At 38.2% G+C, this 18,447-nt stretch overlaps 1 protein-coding gene across 1 annotated transcript in view; it reads right to left on the reverse strand.

Moving 5' to 3' along the window:
• Positions 1 to 18,447, reverse strand: part of sf3a3 (splicing factor 3a, subunit 3) — a 39,355-nt gene that overhangs the window by 5,810 nt on the left and 15,098 nt on the right. Inside the window, exons 6-15 of the mRNA XM_078237811.1 lie at positions 17,823 to 17,914; positions 16,453 to 16,535; positions 12,965 to 13,103; positions 10,436 to 10,504; positions 8,857 to 8,924; positions 8,200 to 8,304; positions 7,584 to 7,653; positions 2,318 to 2,482; positions 1,333 to 1,443; positions 21 to 111 (exon numbers count right to left, since the gene is read on the reverse strand). Coding sequence (XP_078093937.1) covers positions 21 to 111; positions 1,333 to 1,443; positions 2,318 to 2,482; positions 7,584 to 7,653; positions 8,200 to 8,304; positions 8,857 to 8,924; positions 10,436 to 10,504; positions 12,965 to 13,103; positions 16,453 to 16,535; positions 17,823 to 17,914 — 993 coding nt within the window. The remainder of the gene's footprint in view (positions 1 to 20; positions 112 to 1,332; positions 1,444 to 2,317; positions 2,483 to 7,583; positions 7,654 to 8,199; positions 8,305 to 8,856; positions 8,925 to 10,435; positions 10,505 to 12,964; positions 13,104 to 16,452; positions 16,536 to 17,822; positions 17,915 to 18,447) is intronic.

The raw sequence follows: 18,447 nt of genomic DNA on the forward strand, positions 1-18,447 counted from the left end.
TTTAACAGTATTGTACTTACAGGATACTGCATCCTCAATTTGAGTGACATTTGCAAAATGCGCTGTGTTAGGGATTCCAAGGCACCTCATGCCATGAGCATGACGCCATTCCTGTAAAGGATACAAAACAATTACATTTACATGAAGTAACTGTGGAAAACTTGAACAATTCTATCACTGTCATGCCATTTACTGAGTAGCTGTTAGCAGTGATTTTGTTTTAAAGAGCAGAGTAACTTATTCAATCATATATTATGGAACAACTTAATCAGATTATTCTACTTTTATCTCCTCACTGTCCAAATCTTTCCCACCTAATCTTGTAGGTATCTTTGAGTTACTAATCACTTTGCAATTATTAATCTGTGTTATAAATACTGGAACAAAGTATGATGGCATCAACCTCACTGGAAGAGAATACTTTTAGAATAGCGTGTTCCATTTAATGGCCCAGGTAGGAACTGGAAAACTCTGGTCCAGACTTAAATGTCAGGTTCTTCAGGAACTCACCACCATTGGTCATTTTTTTTTAAAGTGCTGAATAGAGTGAGCAGCCTCCAATGGAGTGTATGCAAAACAGACTGAACCAGCTTAACATCACTACCACAGGCATTTTCAACGAACAGGAAATGTCACTCATATCAGAAATAAGACTGTGCTCAAAGGGCGAGGTGGTACAACATTCCCACGTCCTTGTGATCTCTGTGGCCAGGCTTTCCTGATCTCAGCTTTGTCGCTCCATGTAACTGCAAATCAGAGACCAGGCACCTTCCTGCAGAACTGTCTTCGCCCCATCTGCTAACAGAAGATGCCAGCAACTAAATTACTTGTAACCTCCACAATTGCAGCTCTTAGTTGTGTTGCTACAGCAAGTCAGGCACTTCCACGGAGGTAGCCAGCTTCAGAGCACATCCAGAGAACCGAGAAGCAATTAATTTTTATCCCTAGCCTCCCAGCCCTAAATGGCATCTGGTCTAGGGAGACACCAAGCAAAGTTGGAATTCAAGTGAAGAGTCACCCTCAGAATAAAATCATTAATATTTCAGTTGCATATTTCAGTTGCAATTCCCCACAAATCCATTTGAGAAGGACCAAGCAGCAGCTAGGGTGCTTCCCAAAGGGAAGGGAGAGGAAGTCTCCCAAGTAACTTCTGTACATCACCTGGAAACCAATTATAAAACAGAACTAATTAATTAAACCTGACACACAGTCCCTTATCTAGAGGTTAGTGCATTGCACAGCAGAGGTGAGTAGCTAACTAATAGAAATAAATTCCATAGTCTGTTTCTAAATGAAAAAATTTACACACAAAGTTTAAGTCATTATTCTTACAGCAAAGTGGCGCTGGAATGCTTTGGGTCCTCTGTAAGTATAATTTCCACAGATTTCACAGTTATAGTTGATGTTCAAACCGTGCAGCTTGTACAACCAATATGGGATGGGCTAAAAAGGAAAATGTAGAGACACAAGAAGTCAAAACAATAAAGTTACAATTCAAAAATGTCACCTTGAAAATTACAAAGTAATTAGCTCTGCCATCTACTGATTGGCAACAGCATTGCTGGTTACTGAACAATACAATAGGGAAATAATTGCTAAAGCACACCAAAGTATCACCTATAATCATACTAAATATATAAAACCACTCGTAAATGAAAACAACACAACCTGGACCATAAATAACCATTAAATTCAGACAGTCGCCACTTGGGCCTAGGCCAGAGTTGAGTTAAGAGACTAGCTTTTGATCTTTTATTCAATTAGATACGCCATAGTACCATGACCAAACTTGGAGTTTTTCAGAATACTAAAGATATTTGCATGTGACTTTTAGGATTAGTGTCAAACATCCTGGGTGGGAGTCAATCAACATCGAGGAAACAAACACCCAACCTTTATCCTCTGTTTGTTGGAGAAACACAAATTTAGTTGCCTTTTTTTTCCCACAGCGAGCAAGCTTCATCACTGACTAATTACTAAGTCTTATTATGAAATAAGAATGATTCCTCATTTTTACCCAGCAATTTACTCGCTTTCTCCTTGAAATAATACCCAACTTGATGGGGTATGAATCTGACTCAGTGAGATTTCTTCTTCAACTTCACAAACGTGATTCAATTTTAATCACAAAAGTGGATGAATAAATAAAACACTGCAGCAGGATATGGGTAACAGTAATTACAGGGAATCTCAGCACTTGGAATTAAAACTTGGATCCTACAACATTCTATTGAGTGCTGTCATCCTGTCAAAAAAATTAGAAGAGCCCATTTGGATTACAAACGTGGGTGATCTTTGCATTTTCCTTTTAGCTCACCTTGCCGTCCCAGCCCAATGGTAGGTTCTTGGGATTGTAGATGATTTCGTTTTCCTCATCTTCACTTTCACTCTCACTGATGTGCTCCTCCTCCTCTTCCTCTCGTTCCTCTCCAGTCCGAGCTTGTTTGCGTTGTACGTTTTCTCTGGTGAGCTGTCTCTGTTCCTGCCGGGTGGAAAAAATATATAATTGAACACTCAAAAAGAGTCACAGCTTCATTACTGCATCAACATAAATACAAAAACAATTAGGACATAACTCTCTGAATTCTGAGAATTCTTTCATGATTGTACCAATTTTACATTAATAATCGGCACTAGATAATTAGAATAGTTATTTTTACAGCCCACTAAACATCAAAAAATTTGCAGGCAGATGTAGAATCTTTGTGGAATTTTTTTACACAATGAAAACTAACTCCATGTGATATATTGCAGGATCACAATCAATAGATCTCCAGTTTATTTTAACTATAATTACCACTACATGAAAGTAGCAATAAGCCTCCTCTTTCCCCACTCCACGAAAACATTTAGCCTTTCAACACAACAACATTTCAGCATCAATTTTGCACTTCAGTAGACAATGTTCACAAACAAAAAATGTACTATTTTGATACAAGCAAATTTGTTTATATTTTTAGTCAGTGAATATTTTCTCCGTGAGGTTAATGGGATTGATCATTTCGCGAAAAATCTCAAAAATATCTCTGCAGTCTGTAATAAAGAAATCTTAAGGGACATCTTTGGGAACACGATATTCTCAAGGCTGAATACACAGGAGACACTGAAGATGGCTAACAGCCAAGTAATAACATCTTCATAGCTGTACTGCTGGGATTTAAAATTATGTTTCTCTAACTTACAATTTTTTTTTTTAAAAAGAGAATTTTCCTGTTCAAGTTGTTCTTTCACATCATCCAATAGTTAGTTTCACGGAAACATAAGCAGTGGTCAGAGAACAAGTTGGACCAATCTATTGAGTGGAGACAAGGGACTGGTTACATCTCAACAGACTGGGGCCAATATTCTCATGGGAGGTTGACTAGTGTGGTTCAGGTGGGTTTAAATTGATAGGGGATGGACAACAGCATATAAAAGTAGAAATGGGGAATAAGGTGCATAGAATCATAGAAATCATAGAAATCCTACAGTGCAGAAGGAGGCCATTCGGCCCATCGAGTCTGCACCGACCACAATCCCACCCAGGAGCATAAAGGAGTGAAAATGTTGGATAGGATTAGAGGGGGAAAGAGTACCAAATTAAGTAGAAGCAGACCAAGAAGGACCACCAGGAATACAAAGACAGGTTTAGAATGCATGTATATAAGTGCACAAAGTGTGTTGAATACTTGGATAAAAATCTGGCTTATGGATAGAAAACAGCGAACTGTTGTAAATAGTTGTTTTCAGATTGAGGAATGGTAGACATTGGTGTTCCCCAAGGGTCAGTGCTTGGAACAATGGATACTTTGATTCATGTAAATAGCTTGGATTTGGGGTACAGAGTTAAAATTCCAAAATTTGCCAATGATATCAAACTTTCAGCAAACAGGATTGTAGATGATTTCAGTGATACCAATTGACTGCAATAGCACACAGATAGGCTAGCAGAATGGGAAGACACGTGGAAGATGGAATATAATACAGAGGAGTATGAGGTGACTCATTTTTACAAAAAGGATAGGGAGGAGCAATATAGACTTGATGGCACAGTTTGAAGTAATCTGTCGGGACAGTGGGACCTGGGGGTTCATGTGAACAGATCCTTGAAGGTAGTAGGCAACTGAGAAGAATGTGGGATCTTGGGCTTAATATATAGAGATATTGAGAACAAAAGCAGGGAAGTTATATAAAGCTTTGGTTGAGTCGCTGTTAAAAGTATTGTATCTAGTCTGGCCAACGCACTTTAGAAAGGATTGGGGATCTTTGAGAGAGTGCAGACAAAATGTTTCCACGTTTAAGGGATTTTACCTACAAGGTTAGGTTTGAAAAGCTGTGAATGCTCTCCTTGGAGCAAAGGAGGCTGCGGGGAGATTTGATAGAGATGTGCAAGATTATATCATGCTTAGATGAGGTTGACAAAGAAAAGTTGTTCCCATAGTTGATAGCACAAGGACTAAGGGATACAGGTTTCAGGTTTTGGGTAAGAGATGTGAAGGGATTGTTTTATGTAGCAAGTGGTAATCACCTGGAACTCTCAGCCTATAAGAGTTGTGAAAGCAGAGACGATCAATGATTTCAACCGGAAAACGGAAGGGTGCTTGAAGAAACTACAGGATAGAGCAGGGAAATGGGACTGACTGGGTGGTTCTGCAGAGAATTGGCATAGAGTGGATAAATAGCCTCGTTCGGAGCTGTAATGACTTTGTTGCTAAACGATACATCGCAGAGAATCACAAAAAGGGGAGGGGGGAAAACACTGGAGAGTTATTTCACTGAAAAATAAAATGATTGATAATCGCTTCCAAAATGAAGAACATACTTTGTTTACCTGCAAATAAACAAATACATATCCCGAAGCCACTGACAACTCTACAGAGCCAGACGCTAAGAATTACACAATCAAGTTCTGGTGATTTGCCCTCCAATTTTTCTTTCTTACAGAGATGCAAACTTCACACCATTGGACATGCTTCGAGAGCAGTACAAAAACCAAAAACAACTCATTGAAGTCACATGCATGACCATGTGTCCTTTTATTCAGATATAGCAGCAACAATGAGCTAACTACTCGTGTAGATTTCCATTGCAGAACAACTGCAACTATTTTTAAAATTAATTTACAGGATGTGGGCATTGCTGGCTCGGCCAGCATTTATTGCCCATCCTCAATTGCCCTTCAGAAGGTGATGGTGAGCTTTGTTGAACCACTGCGACCCATGTGGTGTAGGTACCTGCAGTCCTGTGGATGCAATTCTACAGATTTATCCAGACAATAAATTTTACAGAATATGTAGATAGGTTGCAAATGCTTAAATATAATGCAAGACGAATATTACACCGAGAGGAAAGGATCATAAACAAGGATTCCAACTTGTAAAATATACATGAGTGGATCTCACACAGCATAATCTATTGCCAAATAGATATGTTGTTTCAGAAAGACAAGGATGTTACATAATCCACAATAATTGTGTGGACGTGGAGGTTTCTCTCTTTGAGGCCAGCGTCAAACTGCTCATTAGAGAGAGTTCAGGTACAGGGGTTTATCAAACTGAAATGTGCTTCATAATTTCAGGATAAGATGTGTTGAGGCTATTTTGTATCAATCAGTGTGAGAAATTATGTTTTTACTAAGTTATTCTAAGTTATTACTAAATGGGGATGGCACGGTAGCACAGTGGTTAGCACTGATGCTTCACAACGTCATGGACCTGGGTTCGATTCCCGGCTTGGGTCACTTGTCTGTGCAGAGTTTGCACGTTCTCCCTGTGTTTGCGCGAGTTTCCTCCGGGTGCTCCGGTTTCCTCCCATATTCTGAAAGACGTGCTGGTTAGGTGCATTGATCTGAACAGATGCCGGACTGTGGCGACTCGGGGAATTTCACAGTAACTTTATTGCAGTGTTAATGTAAGCCTTACTTGTGACAAATAAACTTTTTATTCACAAATCTCCCCCGAGTGAGTCAAATATTACATTCTCAAAGGGGTATGGTGAGGAAGTGCATTTTTTAAATTAATTTTTAAAAATCATTCAAGGGATGTGGGCATTGCTGGTTGGATGAGCATTTATTGCCCATTCCTAATTGCCTTCGAGAAGGTGGTGATGAGCTGCTTTCTTGAACCACTGCAGTCCACATGATGTAGGTACGCCCACAGTGCTGCTATGGAGGAAGTTCCAGGATTTTTAACCCAATGACAATGAAGGAACAGTGATATAGTTCCAAGTCAGAATGGTGTGTGGCTTGGAGGAATAGTTGTAGATGATGTTCGCATGTTCCCACCACCAGTACTAGAGTTTGGAAAAAAAAAGCTTTCAAAAGCCAGTGCCTAGAAATAGAGAAGCAAACATTTTCTGATTGGTTTCAAGTGAATAAATGATTTATTTTCCTTCCCCATGGCGACTCAAGTAGTACTGCTGCATGATTAAAACCTATGAAAATTTCCAAATTCTCAGCAAATTTAGTAGCTGTAGTTATCTCCTGTCTCTTGGTCACTGCCTCGTTGTTCCTTCTTCCTCCAGAGTGAAGAAAAGGACTTCACTTTTGTTAATACGCCACTCCTCAAATTGTCTAAATTAATTTGAGCCGGACTTCAAATAATTTGGGAAAAGTCAGTTCACCTACTGCTGAAGCTAACAAAATGTAAGCCTTGATTATTGCATGGAGAAAAAGTAAATTTGTAAACAACTTGTTTTTGAATTTGCAATGCTCCAATTAATTCCACATACATTGCATCGCAAGACAAAAAAATTAAGCGCATGATAACGGTTTTCTGGTGAAATTCTACCTCAAGCTTCAAATTCATGCTCTGCTTCTTCTCAAATTATTTGCAAAAGCAAGATCATAAATCCCAGCAAACTCTTCAAAGTTGCATTGAGGACACAACAATAAGCATGCAGATACTCTTCCTTGCAGCAAGCTGGGAACTGCAGGTAAAGGCAGTACTGGCAACTCTGTTTAATTAATGGAGTGACATCTCTGGGAAAAGCATCAACTTCAAACTCAGTATTTATGAGTGACACCAGCCTCAGAACAGCAATTTTGAGGCCAGTCAATTAAAGTTTTATTGGCAAATTTAATCATATTGTTGTAAAATATCCTTTTTTAAAAAATACTAAACATATTCAGCCCTAAATATTTGAGTTTGCTTGAAAGAAAAATGTGCACAGGTGGCAATAGGTGAAAGCTTCTTGCTAATGCATTTTGAGCAGAATAATTGGTTTAATTTCTGTTTGTTTTGTTTAAGGATCATTAAGAGTTCACATTTGTTGTCCTTTCTATGAAGGTGAAATTTAGTCCGCTAAGGTACAATTGTGGAATGACAAAGTATGGAAGGTAGGTTCTTGCAATACCAAGTACAACTTTTCTATACAACCACTATGACAATCGCAGGTTTCTTTCACTCTGATATATAGGATCTGTTTTTCTTGTTATTAGACAGAAATGAATCTTTTATGCAAGCTGCATTGAAATGTTATTATACTGGTGTGCTAAGAAAATGCCATAATACGTCCAGGCAAAACAAAACATGTGGTCAACTTCAGTTTTAAAACAAGGGCCATAAAAAATTAAATCCTTCTAATCAGACAAGAAACAAACTTACCCCAAGAATTTCTATATATTCATACACTTGAGCTTCAAGAAAAGCAATTTCTTTGTTGCGTTCGGAATCCCTGCAGTTGTAGTGGGAGAGAAAAATCATTAGCTACGTTGAAAGCAGTTCATAATAAATCAATTCAATACAGGAAAGCATAATCTCTTAAGCTTTTGTGCTGTAGAACATTCATATAAACTGATAGCAGGATCTCTGCTCCACACAATTTTCTATTTTATACAGTTGAGTATTTCAAGCATTTTCTGTTTTTATTCTCATGTGAGCATCCCAGCTGAGGTGGTGCTTCAGGACAAAGGAGGCTTTGGTCAAATAACCTGCCAACATTCAATTCTTCAGCTCGTACATTCAGGGTGGGCAGGCAGACAAAGTACCAGAGAGCAAAGTGCCAATGGAAAACTAGTACATGAAGGTGAAGAGAAGGTGAATGAGTTACAGATAGATATAGAGATAGTGTATAAGAGGGAGAGTTTTAAGAATTTTGTGAAGAGAGTTCCGCTGCATGCAGCCAGGAATACAAGAACAATGTTGGCAACGTATTCTCCTGCAAGCACTGGACTTAATGTACACATAACAACACAAACATACATTTTTGTAATCTACTCACTTTTTAGTGCCTTTGGATTTAGATTTTGCGAATAGTGAAGGGTCCAGTGCCTCCAAAGATTTCCCCTTGGTACTGAATAACCTCTGGGCTCTCTCTTCCAAGGTTCTGAAAAAATGGACAAAACACTTTTAGTATGTATGGACCGCTAATTGAAAGCATATTAACAATGGATATTCAAAGCCCTTAAATTGTACTTACGGACAGCAGCCCAATAATTCTAGGACATGAATATTACAACTCTACAGGCACTTAATTGCAGTACATCAAATCTACACTCATACACAGAACTTGTCACATTATCCTACACTTTAATAGTCAGAAAATGAAAACATTCCATAGTGATTTCAAAACTTACATAATTAAAGAGCAAAATTACAAAAAAAACTTATATTTCTTTCATGCCTTTATTTTAAAATAAGTCCCTTTTAATAAATCCAGACAAAGCCTCCCAAAATTAAGCTTTTTTAAGTTTAGTTATGGTAAAGATATTTGTCTTGGGCAGTGGCACAAAACATTTTCTACAATGGAACAGAAAGTCAGGCGCTGTGTACAGCGGGCGGTTGTACCAATACCACTCGGTTAGTCCCACCACTCAAGATGAATTTATACTCCCCAGTGTTTCTTCCTGTAAACTATTTACTTAGGCTGAGCACTTACCCACCACATTTCAAACCCAAAGCCATCAAAGCAGATTTCAGCCTGTCCAATCCCAAGGAAGCCAATTCCTGTTGGTTCAAAAATAACCAGATTATGAAGAGAGTCCACCATACTATTTCTAAATTTCTAAATGCCCCATTCAGTCATAACCAAGCAGAGACTGTCCAACAGTCACAATCCCAAATAAGACCATCATAAATTGCATCTGCAATCATATCAAAACAAAAGGTTCCCAATCATATGGAGAATCAGCACAGTCACAGCTAACGCAGCGACTGCTTTGAACGCTTGGGGCTGAATTTAATGCAGCCAGCAGCACCGGGCTTGGAGGAGAGAAGCCAGTTTATATCCACTGCACAGCCCCATGAAAATTAGCCACTGGAACAAAGTATCAGAGGTCTGCAGGTATCCATTATAAATTATCATTTTTGCCACCAGTAAAGGACAAGCAAAATGAGAAAAGTTGGAGAGTAACACTAAAGACAAATGAAAATGTTCTCTCATTTTCTTCATCCTTGCCTCCTCTCCATCCAAACATTATTAAACTGCTGCCATTATAGTTTGGATGTTTTGTCAAGGGCGGCACATGAGCTGAGAAGGACAAAAAGGGATGTTTCCCACCGTCAGAGTTGCATAGGATGACAATGGTGACTTTAATGTGTTAACAAAATGAATAGCATAGCATTTATTAAGTTTCATCCCCACAGTGCCTGAGTTGGCTAGAATTTCCTTCACTCAAATCCCATGGAAACTTACTCCAATTTTTACACTGAATTTACCAATAGTAATTTGAACCAAAAGTGTTTAAAAATTTGTATAAAGCAAATCAAAATAGAAACATAGGAAATAGAAGCAGGAGTAGGCCATTTGGCCCTTCAAGACTGCTCCGCCATTCATTTTGATAATGGATCATCAAATTCAATATCCTGATCCCACCTTTTCCCCATATCTCTTGATCTCTTTAGCCCAGAGCTATAACTAGTTCCTTCTTGAAATCAAGTGTTTTGGCTTCAACTATTTTCTGTGGTCGTGAATTCCAGACTCGCCACTCTCTAGAAATTCCTCCTCACCTCAGTGCTAAAAGGTTTATCTCCTTATCCTCAAACTATGACCCCTAAGTTCGGGACTCCCCCACCATCAGGAACATTCTTTCTGAATCTATCTTGTCTAACCCTGTTAGAATTTTATAAGTTTCTACGAGATTCCCTCTCATTCTTCGAAACTTCAATGAATATAATCCTAACCGACTCATTCTCACTGTAAACAATCGAGACATCAGGAAAGCTTGGAAAATATACCATCTATATCCTTTATGTCCCTTTATTTCCCTATCAATGTTATGAAAAAAAGTTTGAGACCATCAAACCAACATTTACGCACATTAAACACAGCCATATTTTTAAAAATACAATTGTGGAACATTTTCTCGTGAGCATGATAGCTTGGCATAAAAACACATTTGAAGACACAGAACGTAGGTCTTTCTAAGGACTCCAGGCCAATATATTTTGAATAATGATCACCATAAGCTTCAAAACAAACCAATCAGAATCAAAAGATAATTAAAAAGTGAACTTACTTCCCAGGAAGAGAAAGCCGACAGATCTAAATGAGCTCCAGCATGAGTGAGTGCACTGCTCGTCTCTTTCTGTCAAGAGAAACTGCAATTATATTCACTCAGTCAAGATGAATGATACATAAAAATTATCCTAAACCCTTTATGTAATGTTACAATTCTTGATGACTTGGTTCAATCATCAAATTTAGGCTTTCTGCAATTAAGTGACATCAATTTGAGACAACACCCCGAGTCACAGAAAATCATAGTTAGGTTGCAGAGTAGGAAGTATTTTTATCCACAGAACGATGACTAGGGGAAACAGTCATGACACATGAAGCCTGGCTCTTTCACATTCCCTCTGACAGTTTCTTGCGGCTTGGCAAGATAAAATAGAGGACAGAGCAACCTCATTGACGTCGCTATCCAGTTTCCTGCTTGCTGACCATAGCATGGACCTACTGAAATTATCTTTGTTACATCTGAATAAGCCATCTGACATGTCTTCCAACATTTGGTCCACTGGACTATAGGGGCTGGAGATGCCTTCTGATCACTATTAACAGAATAGGTGTCATTTGAAGATCCAGAAGTCAGTGCAGAGTGTTTGGCTGCACAGCAAGGGAGTAAAACTTGACATTACTTCTAAAGCAATTCTATAATATTCTTAGAACGACTCTCTTTTAACTATTTTACTTAAATTCCCATTTTATCATATTTTTATATTCATACTTGGGGTGAGGGCATCACTGTCTGTGCCAGCATTTATTACCCATCCCTAATTGCCCCTGAACTGATTTCAATGGGCATTTAGGAGTCAACCACATTGCAAAGGGCCTGGATCACATGTAGGCCAGACCAGATAAGGATGGCAGATTTCCTTCCCTAAAGGACATTAGTGAATCACGTGTGTCTTTACATAGTCATCCTTAGACTTTTAATTCCTGATTTTTATTGAATTCACATTTCACCACCTGTTGTGGTGGAATTCGAACTTGAGTTCCCAGAGAATTAACCTGGGTCTCTGGGTTTCTCGTCCAGTGACAATACCACTCAGCTACTGCCTCACCTTGTGCCGCAATTCACCAAAAAATTGAATATTTTGGTCTGGACATCTGAATGAACCCGCCCAGAGAGGTACAAAATTTACAACATGTATTACAGAATGTAGGAGCAAGTAGGTTTTCTTGTACATTGCCATCTTGGTTAAACACACTGATATTGCAAATGGTGAGTGGTGATGTTTTTCGACCAGCTTTTTCAATGTTTAATGAGCTACTTCAGCAGGTTAATGTGTTACTTTCAGTTGAGTTTTGACTCAATCCAAAAGATCAATATAGTTTGCCGTACAGTTGTTTAGATATATTTAAATCACTTCCGTAACATTGGGTAATAGAAGTGAGCCCAAGCTAAATGAAAATGGCACTGAATATAAACAGTTCAGTGCTATGGTTGCCAAGAAGCCCACAAAGTTAGTTTGTTTTTTTATTTTGATAAACATGTCTGCCACATCATGTTCCAGTATATTCTGAACTTTCAAACAATACAGATTGTTAAAATAGCCACCGTCAATCATGCTACCTTTGGCAATGTCAATTCCAAGCAGTCCTGAGACTCAAGTAAATATCAGTTACATATGGACACCTGTAGCCATCGGGAAATTCAAACATCCCTTTTTTTTTTAAAGGATAGAAAGTCAACAAAAGGACAATAGCACTCCAGCCAATTCACCTTTCTAGTTCACAAAAGATACATGGAAATGCAATGTGAGTTAGGCGAATGTGAAGGGGTCCCCATTGACCACCCCATGTATCATCTGAACCACTGTCAAAGGATAAACAGGATCTTTACCGACCTGACTATCTACCTTATTTATAAAAGGACTTTGGACTTGTAACAGCTCAACTGAGTGAGTCAGCCATGTATGCTGCAGGCTTTTAAAACAGCAAGAATTGGCGCTACACAGTTAAGTACACCATCAAGAAGCCTAAACCAACTGCAGTCAAGCAAGCAGCCAATGTAACAACCTGCAGCATCCTGAAAGTGGGAGCGCTCTCAACAACCCGCTCAAATTTCATGTTTAACTGAGAATCGACCTTGTGGAAATTCAACTACACGAAGTCTCGTAGCTTAACTGAGAAACCTTTTCTTACAAGACATTCACTTCAATTAAAAGCATCCAGCAAACTGCAGGCCTGTCACGAAAGAGAAACTGAGACAATTATACTTTGTAATCATGCTTTTTTCCCCAATCAGTATCTAATCTTTATGTGCACGCTAACGTGTGTGAGGAGAGTGAGTGAGACATTGCTGTTTTTAAAGCTCTGAGACAAGCGTGGGGTAACAGATAACCTTTTTTATTTTCGAACAAATAAAAAAGGCTTGTTGCTGGGATTATTTAACTTGGGACAATCACTCTGATGGTAAAAAAATACATACAACTCAACAAAACACACTAACGACAGACAGTAAGAAAACATAAATTTTGTCTGTGACACACATTTATCCAACATATTTTTATCATACTAGAATAATTAAAATATTACATACCGGCCAGCCAGGAAAGGTGCCGTTTTCCCATTTTTTTTCAAAGTCAATTTGTATTTTGCCGAAGAGTTCATTCTGATCCAGTAAAGGCTTCACTCGATCTGTATAATCTTGGAGATAATCCAACAACATTTCCAAATACCTAGGAGGAATTAAAAGCTGACTTCAATGCAATTAAAATGGATTTTAGCTTGTTGGTTATGTCACAAAGAACAATAATGCCGTGTTAAATAGTGAAGAGGAGAGTGATTTACATTTGACCCAGTTAAAGCAAAACAAAAGCATGTAGTTGACAAAAAAAGAATTGCTCACTCGACTCAATTGAATTGAAGGGGGAGAACTTGTGGCTCTTCAGTTTCATTTTTGAAGTCAGTTTCACCTGAATACACAACGTTTTTTATTTAACCCACCCGCAGGGATTTGAAAACTTTTCAGAAATACTCCTAATTTTAGACATTTGCAAGTTTCATCAACATACACAATCTATCAACCCCTCCAATTTTCTGCAGCACAATCTGATGGATGTGAAATTGTAATGTATGCAGAAAATATGCATTTATATAAAGATGCAAGCTGCTATTAGTTTGTAATCAAAATAGATAAAATTTCAGTGTAAAATTAGATGAATTAGTGCCCAGAGAAATCAGAACCATTCTAAAATTCAGCACTATCACCCAAGTAAATGATCTACATTTCACTTTTCAAAATATTTTGAGGCAAGCTGCATTAAGAACAGAAGACATAGGGGCAGTAGGCCATATAGTCCTTCCAGCTTGATCAACCATTTAATAAGATCATGGCGGATCTGATCTTGGCTCCTTGGGGAGCACAGTGGCAAACACTGCTGCCTCACAGCGCCAGGGACCTGGGTTTGATTCCCGGCTTGGGTCATTATCTGTGTGGAGCTTGCACATTCTCCCCGTGTCTGAGTGGGTTTCCTCCGGGTGCTCCGGTTTCCTCTCAGTCCAAAAGATGTGCTGGTTAGGTGCATTCGCCATGCTAAATTCCCCGTGTACCTGAACAGGTGCTGGATTGTGGCGACTAGGGGATTTTCACAGTAACTTCATTGCAGTGTTAATAAAAGCCTACTTGTGACACTAATAAATAAACTTAAAATCCACTTTTCTGCCTGGTCTTCATAACCTCTGTCTCCCCTGTAGATCGAATATATTCAACGTCTTAGCCACCATAGCTCTCCAGGGAAAGGAATTTTCAGAGATTTACGACCCCAAAAAGAAAAGCCTCTCATGCCAGTTTTAAATGAGTGACCCCCTTATTCACAAACTACGCTCCCTAGTTCTAGACACCCACATGAAGGCAAACATATTCTCAGCACCTACCCTGTCAAGTCCCCTCAAAATCTAATATGGTTCAATTATTCTAAACATCAATACATACAGTCCTAACCTGCTCAAACTTTCTTCATAAGACAACCTCTTCACCTCAGGAACTAACCTAATGAAACTTCTCGAAACTGCCTGCAAAGTATATCTCTCTTTAAATAAAGGAAACCAAAACCGTAAGCAACACTCCTAATGTGGTCTCACCAACAGCCTGTACACTTTTCACAAGACTTTTTTACTTTCATACCCCATTCTCCCCCCACCCGCCAGCTATAAAGGGCAACAATCCATTTGCCTTTGTAATTATTTGCTGTACCTACATTTTTTCTCTCATGTACAAGGACATCTAGATCCCTCTGTATTCTCTCTACTTAAATAACATGTTATTCTATCCAAGTGGATGTCTTCACATTTGCCCATATTTTACACCATCTGCCATTTTCTTGCCCAATGACTTATCCTATCCATATCCCTTTGCAGACTGTGTCTTTCTCACACCTTGTTTTTCCACCCATCTTTTGCATCATCTGTAAATTTGGCTATAAAACATCCAAATTAATGAAGACTGTAAATAGTTGAGGCCCCAGCACTGATTGCTGCAGCACACCACTTATCACAGTTTCATTCAACATATCCACCATTTCCTTATTTTTTTAGAAATCAATAATAACACAATTCTGAAGGGTCACATACCACCTTTTTCTTTCCTAATATAAATGCAAAAATTGTGTGCATTAATTTTATCACCTTCATGACATCGGGACAGGCTTTAGTGTTTGCCCAGGACACCTAATTAATGGCAGTTCAGAAGGTTACCCATATTTTAAGAGTCAAAATAGAAGAGATGGAGCTATAAAAAAAGCAGGTCGACTTACTTAGCTAGACATATTATAAATTAGGGATTAGCTTAAAGGTCAGTTTGAGGGTAGCCCAGAGTTGGTTACATTGTCATGGAGATGGGTGAGATTAGGAAGGCTCTCTAGTTTCAATTTATCTGGTGTTTGCTGGGAGAGCTTTTTAGCTGCAGTTTGGACTTCATGTGGTTTACAGCTCATTGAAAGTTAGCCAAAATAAATGACTGTCAGACAAATCTGCACCGTAAGCAGAGTAAAACATTAAATTCATCGATGGCCATGTGAAAGATGGGTGAGGTTTAGTCTCAGCTTGAATTTTGTGAGGGAACAAAAGTTTAAAAGATTGTCTAATTTAAAACTAATGAGGTAATCTACCATAGGCCTCACAGTGTCTTATTGAAAAGGGAGGTAACCAGCTGACTATTTTGGAAGTAAGCATATGGTAAGCAGGAAATGGGACAGAGGCACAGTCAAGAGAGGGTAAATGGAAGTTTTACCTTTGAGAATAGCTGGATTGGAGGAAAATTATCCAGAAGACTACAAAGGTACATAACTTTTAAGGTTTATGTCTCTTATAAGAGAATTCTTGGGGGAGATAGGAAGTAGACCTGAGTGTATAACATATATTTATAAACCATATTGTTAATAGTGCTAGTTTTGTTTGAATCTTTAATGTTGGTTTCGTTGCAAAAAAATGGGAAATCTTGTGGCATACTTCTATTAGTTAAAACAAGATATTTGAATTTCTTTTTAAACATTAACTGTTGCTAACAGGATCGTAGCAGCAGTCACTTATTTTGCAGGCAAAGTTGACAGCAATTCGCAGAGAGTAAAACAGTTGAAATTTAAAATAATACTGAATTTCTTGAAAGGGCATCTTAATGCATGAATAGGTAGGAATAAATGCTTGTGTATGATAAACAATAGCATTTTCTTTCTTGCCATCAAATAACTTGTTTAACATAATTTCAGTTACAGGGCATTTCTACCTGTACCAACTTGAGTGGCAAACAATAGCCTTGCTGATAATTGCATCAGTCGAAGAAGTTACAATGGAATCATGTGCAATTGAACAAATCAAACAGACAGGAGAAGAAAATTTGATAATTCTAACAGGCAAGTACTTAAAACTCTTCACCACCCTAGTTAACCATTGACATCCTGCTTATTTAACAAGTTGATTGCTGAAAAACCGCTTTTGTCTTATGACAGTACAGAATAGCAGCAGCTCACTAAAAAAGTATTTGCAGTGTTAACAGCGAAGAGTCAACATACACAAATTAATTTCACTTACCGCTTATATTCTGCATTTTTTCTCTCTTTCGGAATATCGAAAAGTTGATCAAATGTAATCAAGTAGGTAATGTAATCAGATTTCTGGAAAAAGATAACATTAGTTATGAAATCCTCTGGTGTTTTACAATCCATAACATTCAGACAAGAGATACCTCTAAAACTGTTTTACGCTTATTTTCATGGTGCAAATACTGATTTCCAGACCAGTATTAGTTAAAAATGAAGTGCCAGCTCTGTCCCAGGACACATTTCTCTCACAGCACACCACACATGCTTTATCGAAATCCAAGTGAAAGATACCTGCAGCCCAGTTACAGGAATATTTCATGCTTGGCATTATCTTTTACTGAAATATGCATACCAATACAATAGTGATAACATTTCCTGCTTTAGACAATCCAAATACTTTGATTCCACAGAAACCCATCTTCACAAATGTAACAGGACATGTGAGCTATAACCATCTTAGCATCTGCAAAGCGTGCCTAGCGACATTAGCGTTAATGTGAATTCACCGCAATACTTCAGACAAGCACATTACAGTCAGAATCAGTAATGCTTCATTGCTGAACAGAAAAAAACAGGTAAGGACATACAACTATCTGCCACCAGAGGGAACATTATCCAAACTGGGAGACACATATCTCAACCGTTATACTAATGTTGCTGTACTGCATACATCTTAAGCGAATGCTCTTATTTACGCTCGTACATTTCGGAATAAATATGTAGCCAATGATAATGGCATTTTGAAGTATAAAACAATTCTAGGACTACTAAAGTTTCTAGCAGTTACAGTTAATTAATTTCTTGAAGATTGACTTTTTAAAAAATAAATATTCACATGCACCAAATTAACAATATTAAACCATTGCAACCATGTGCAGGATAAATGGTGCTCCTGCATAATGGTAGATCCTCAGAGTAAATTTAAACAAATTTACACAAGCAGTCAACCTGTGGCTGGTCAAAAGGCCAGTCCCATCCCAAAGCTCCTGTTCATCATTCGGCAATTAAATCATCAAGAAGAAAATTAATGCTTCCATACAATAATAGATACAATTGTGAGCTAATACTCCAACTGTTAATTTACTTTGAATACTTTTCCATTATCCCTATAATAGACCCTCACCTTCCATTTTATAACTGAAAAGTAACCAGCTGCGTGTGAACTGGTCATGCTGAACATCCACCTGATTTTTTTCCACTGGTGCGAAAATTCCTTGTTTTCACTCAGCATTTTCCACCATTATGTCCAAGACTAGTGATTAACTTAATGGAGAATTGCAGGCTAGCACTCCAATAGGAAACAAGCAAAAGCTCCAAACTCCTGAAAACCAACCTTTTTTACTTTGCATTGTGACTTACCTCTGAACCTTTCAGGTTGATGTATTTCAGATAACAGTCGTGAAGGTCGAGATATCGTCCATATCCTTCCTCATCCGTGAACTCCACTAGGTCTGCAAGAAGCAAATGTATTTCATTTTTATTTGCATGTATTCCAATCACAAGCCAGGTACGTCTATAGCGAGAAAACTGGACCAGCAATGACATTAGGGAGATTCATAAATCAAACTGAGGAATATTGACAAGAGGCGAAGTAGATGTTGCAGAGAGGAACATTAAGTTATAGAAATATTGTTTGTGAAGAGAATATAACATCTCAATGCTAAAAGCATTAATAATGCTATTGATAGCAGCTGTTCGAGGCTTTCACACAACTTAGAAGTGAATCATGTAACAGTCATGCCGGGTGTAAATAACCATTACACTTGAACTTAATAAATATTTTGCACATTAAATGGGCTAGATACGTCATGGTGAAATTATCTTCCATTTGGAAACTAAATGCCTTAAAAGCATCAAATATGCATGGATGTGGTACAGAAGTGTACCTCATACCTGTTATTACAGTAATAAATGTTAAATATAGTTGCCATAGTTTACCAGAACAATAAGCAGGTTATGAAGGTTGGAAAGAAATTTCTGTACT

The sequence above is a fragment of the Mustelus asterias genome, chromosome 21 (assembly GCF_964213995.1).
Source record: "Mustelus asterias chromosome 21, sMusAst1.hap1.1, whole genome shotgun sequence".
Classification (NCBI taxonomy): domain Eukaryota; kingdom Metazoa; phylum Chordata; class Chondrichthyes; order Carcharhiniformes; family Triakidae; genus Mustelus; species Mustelus asterias.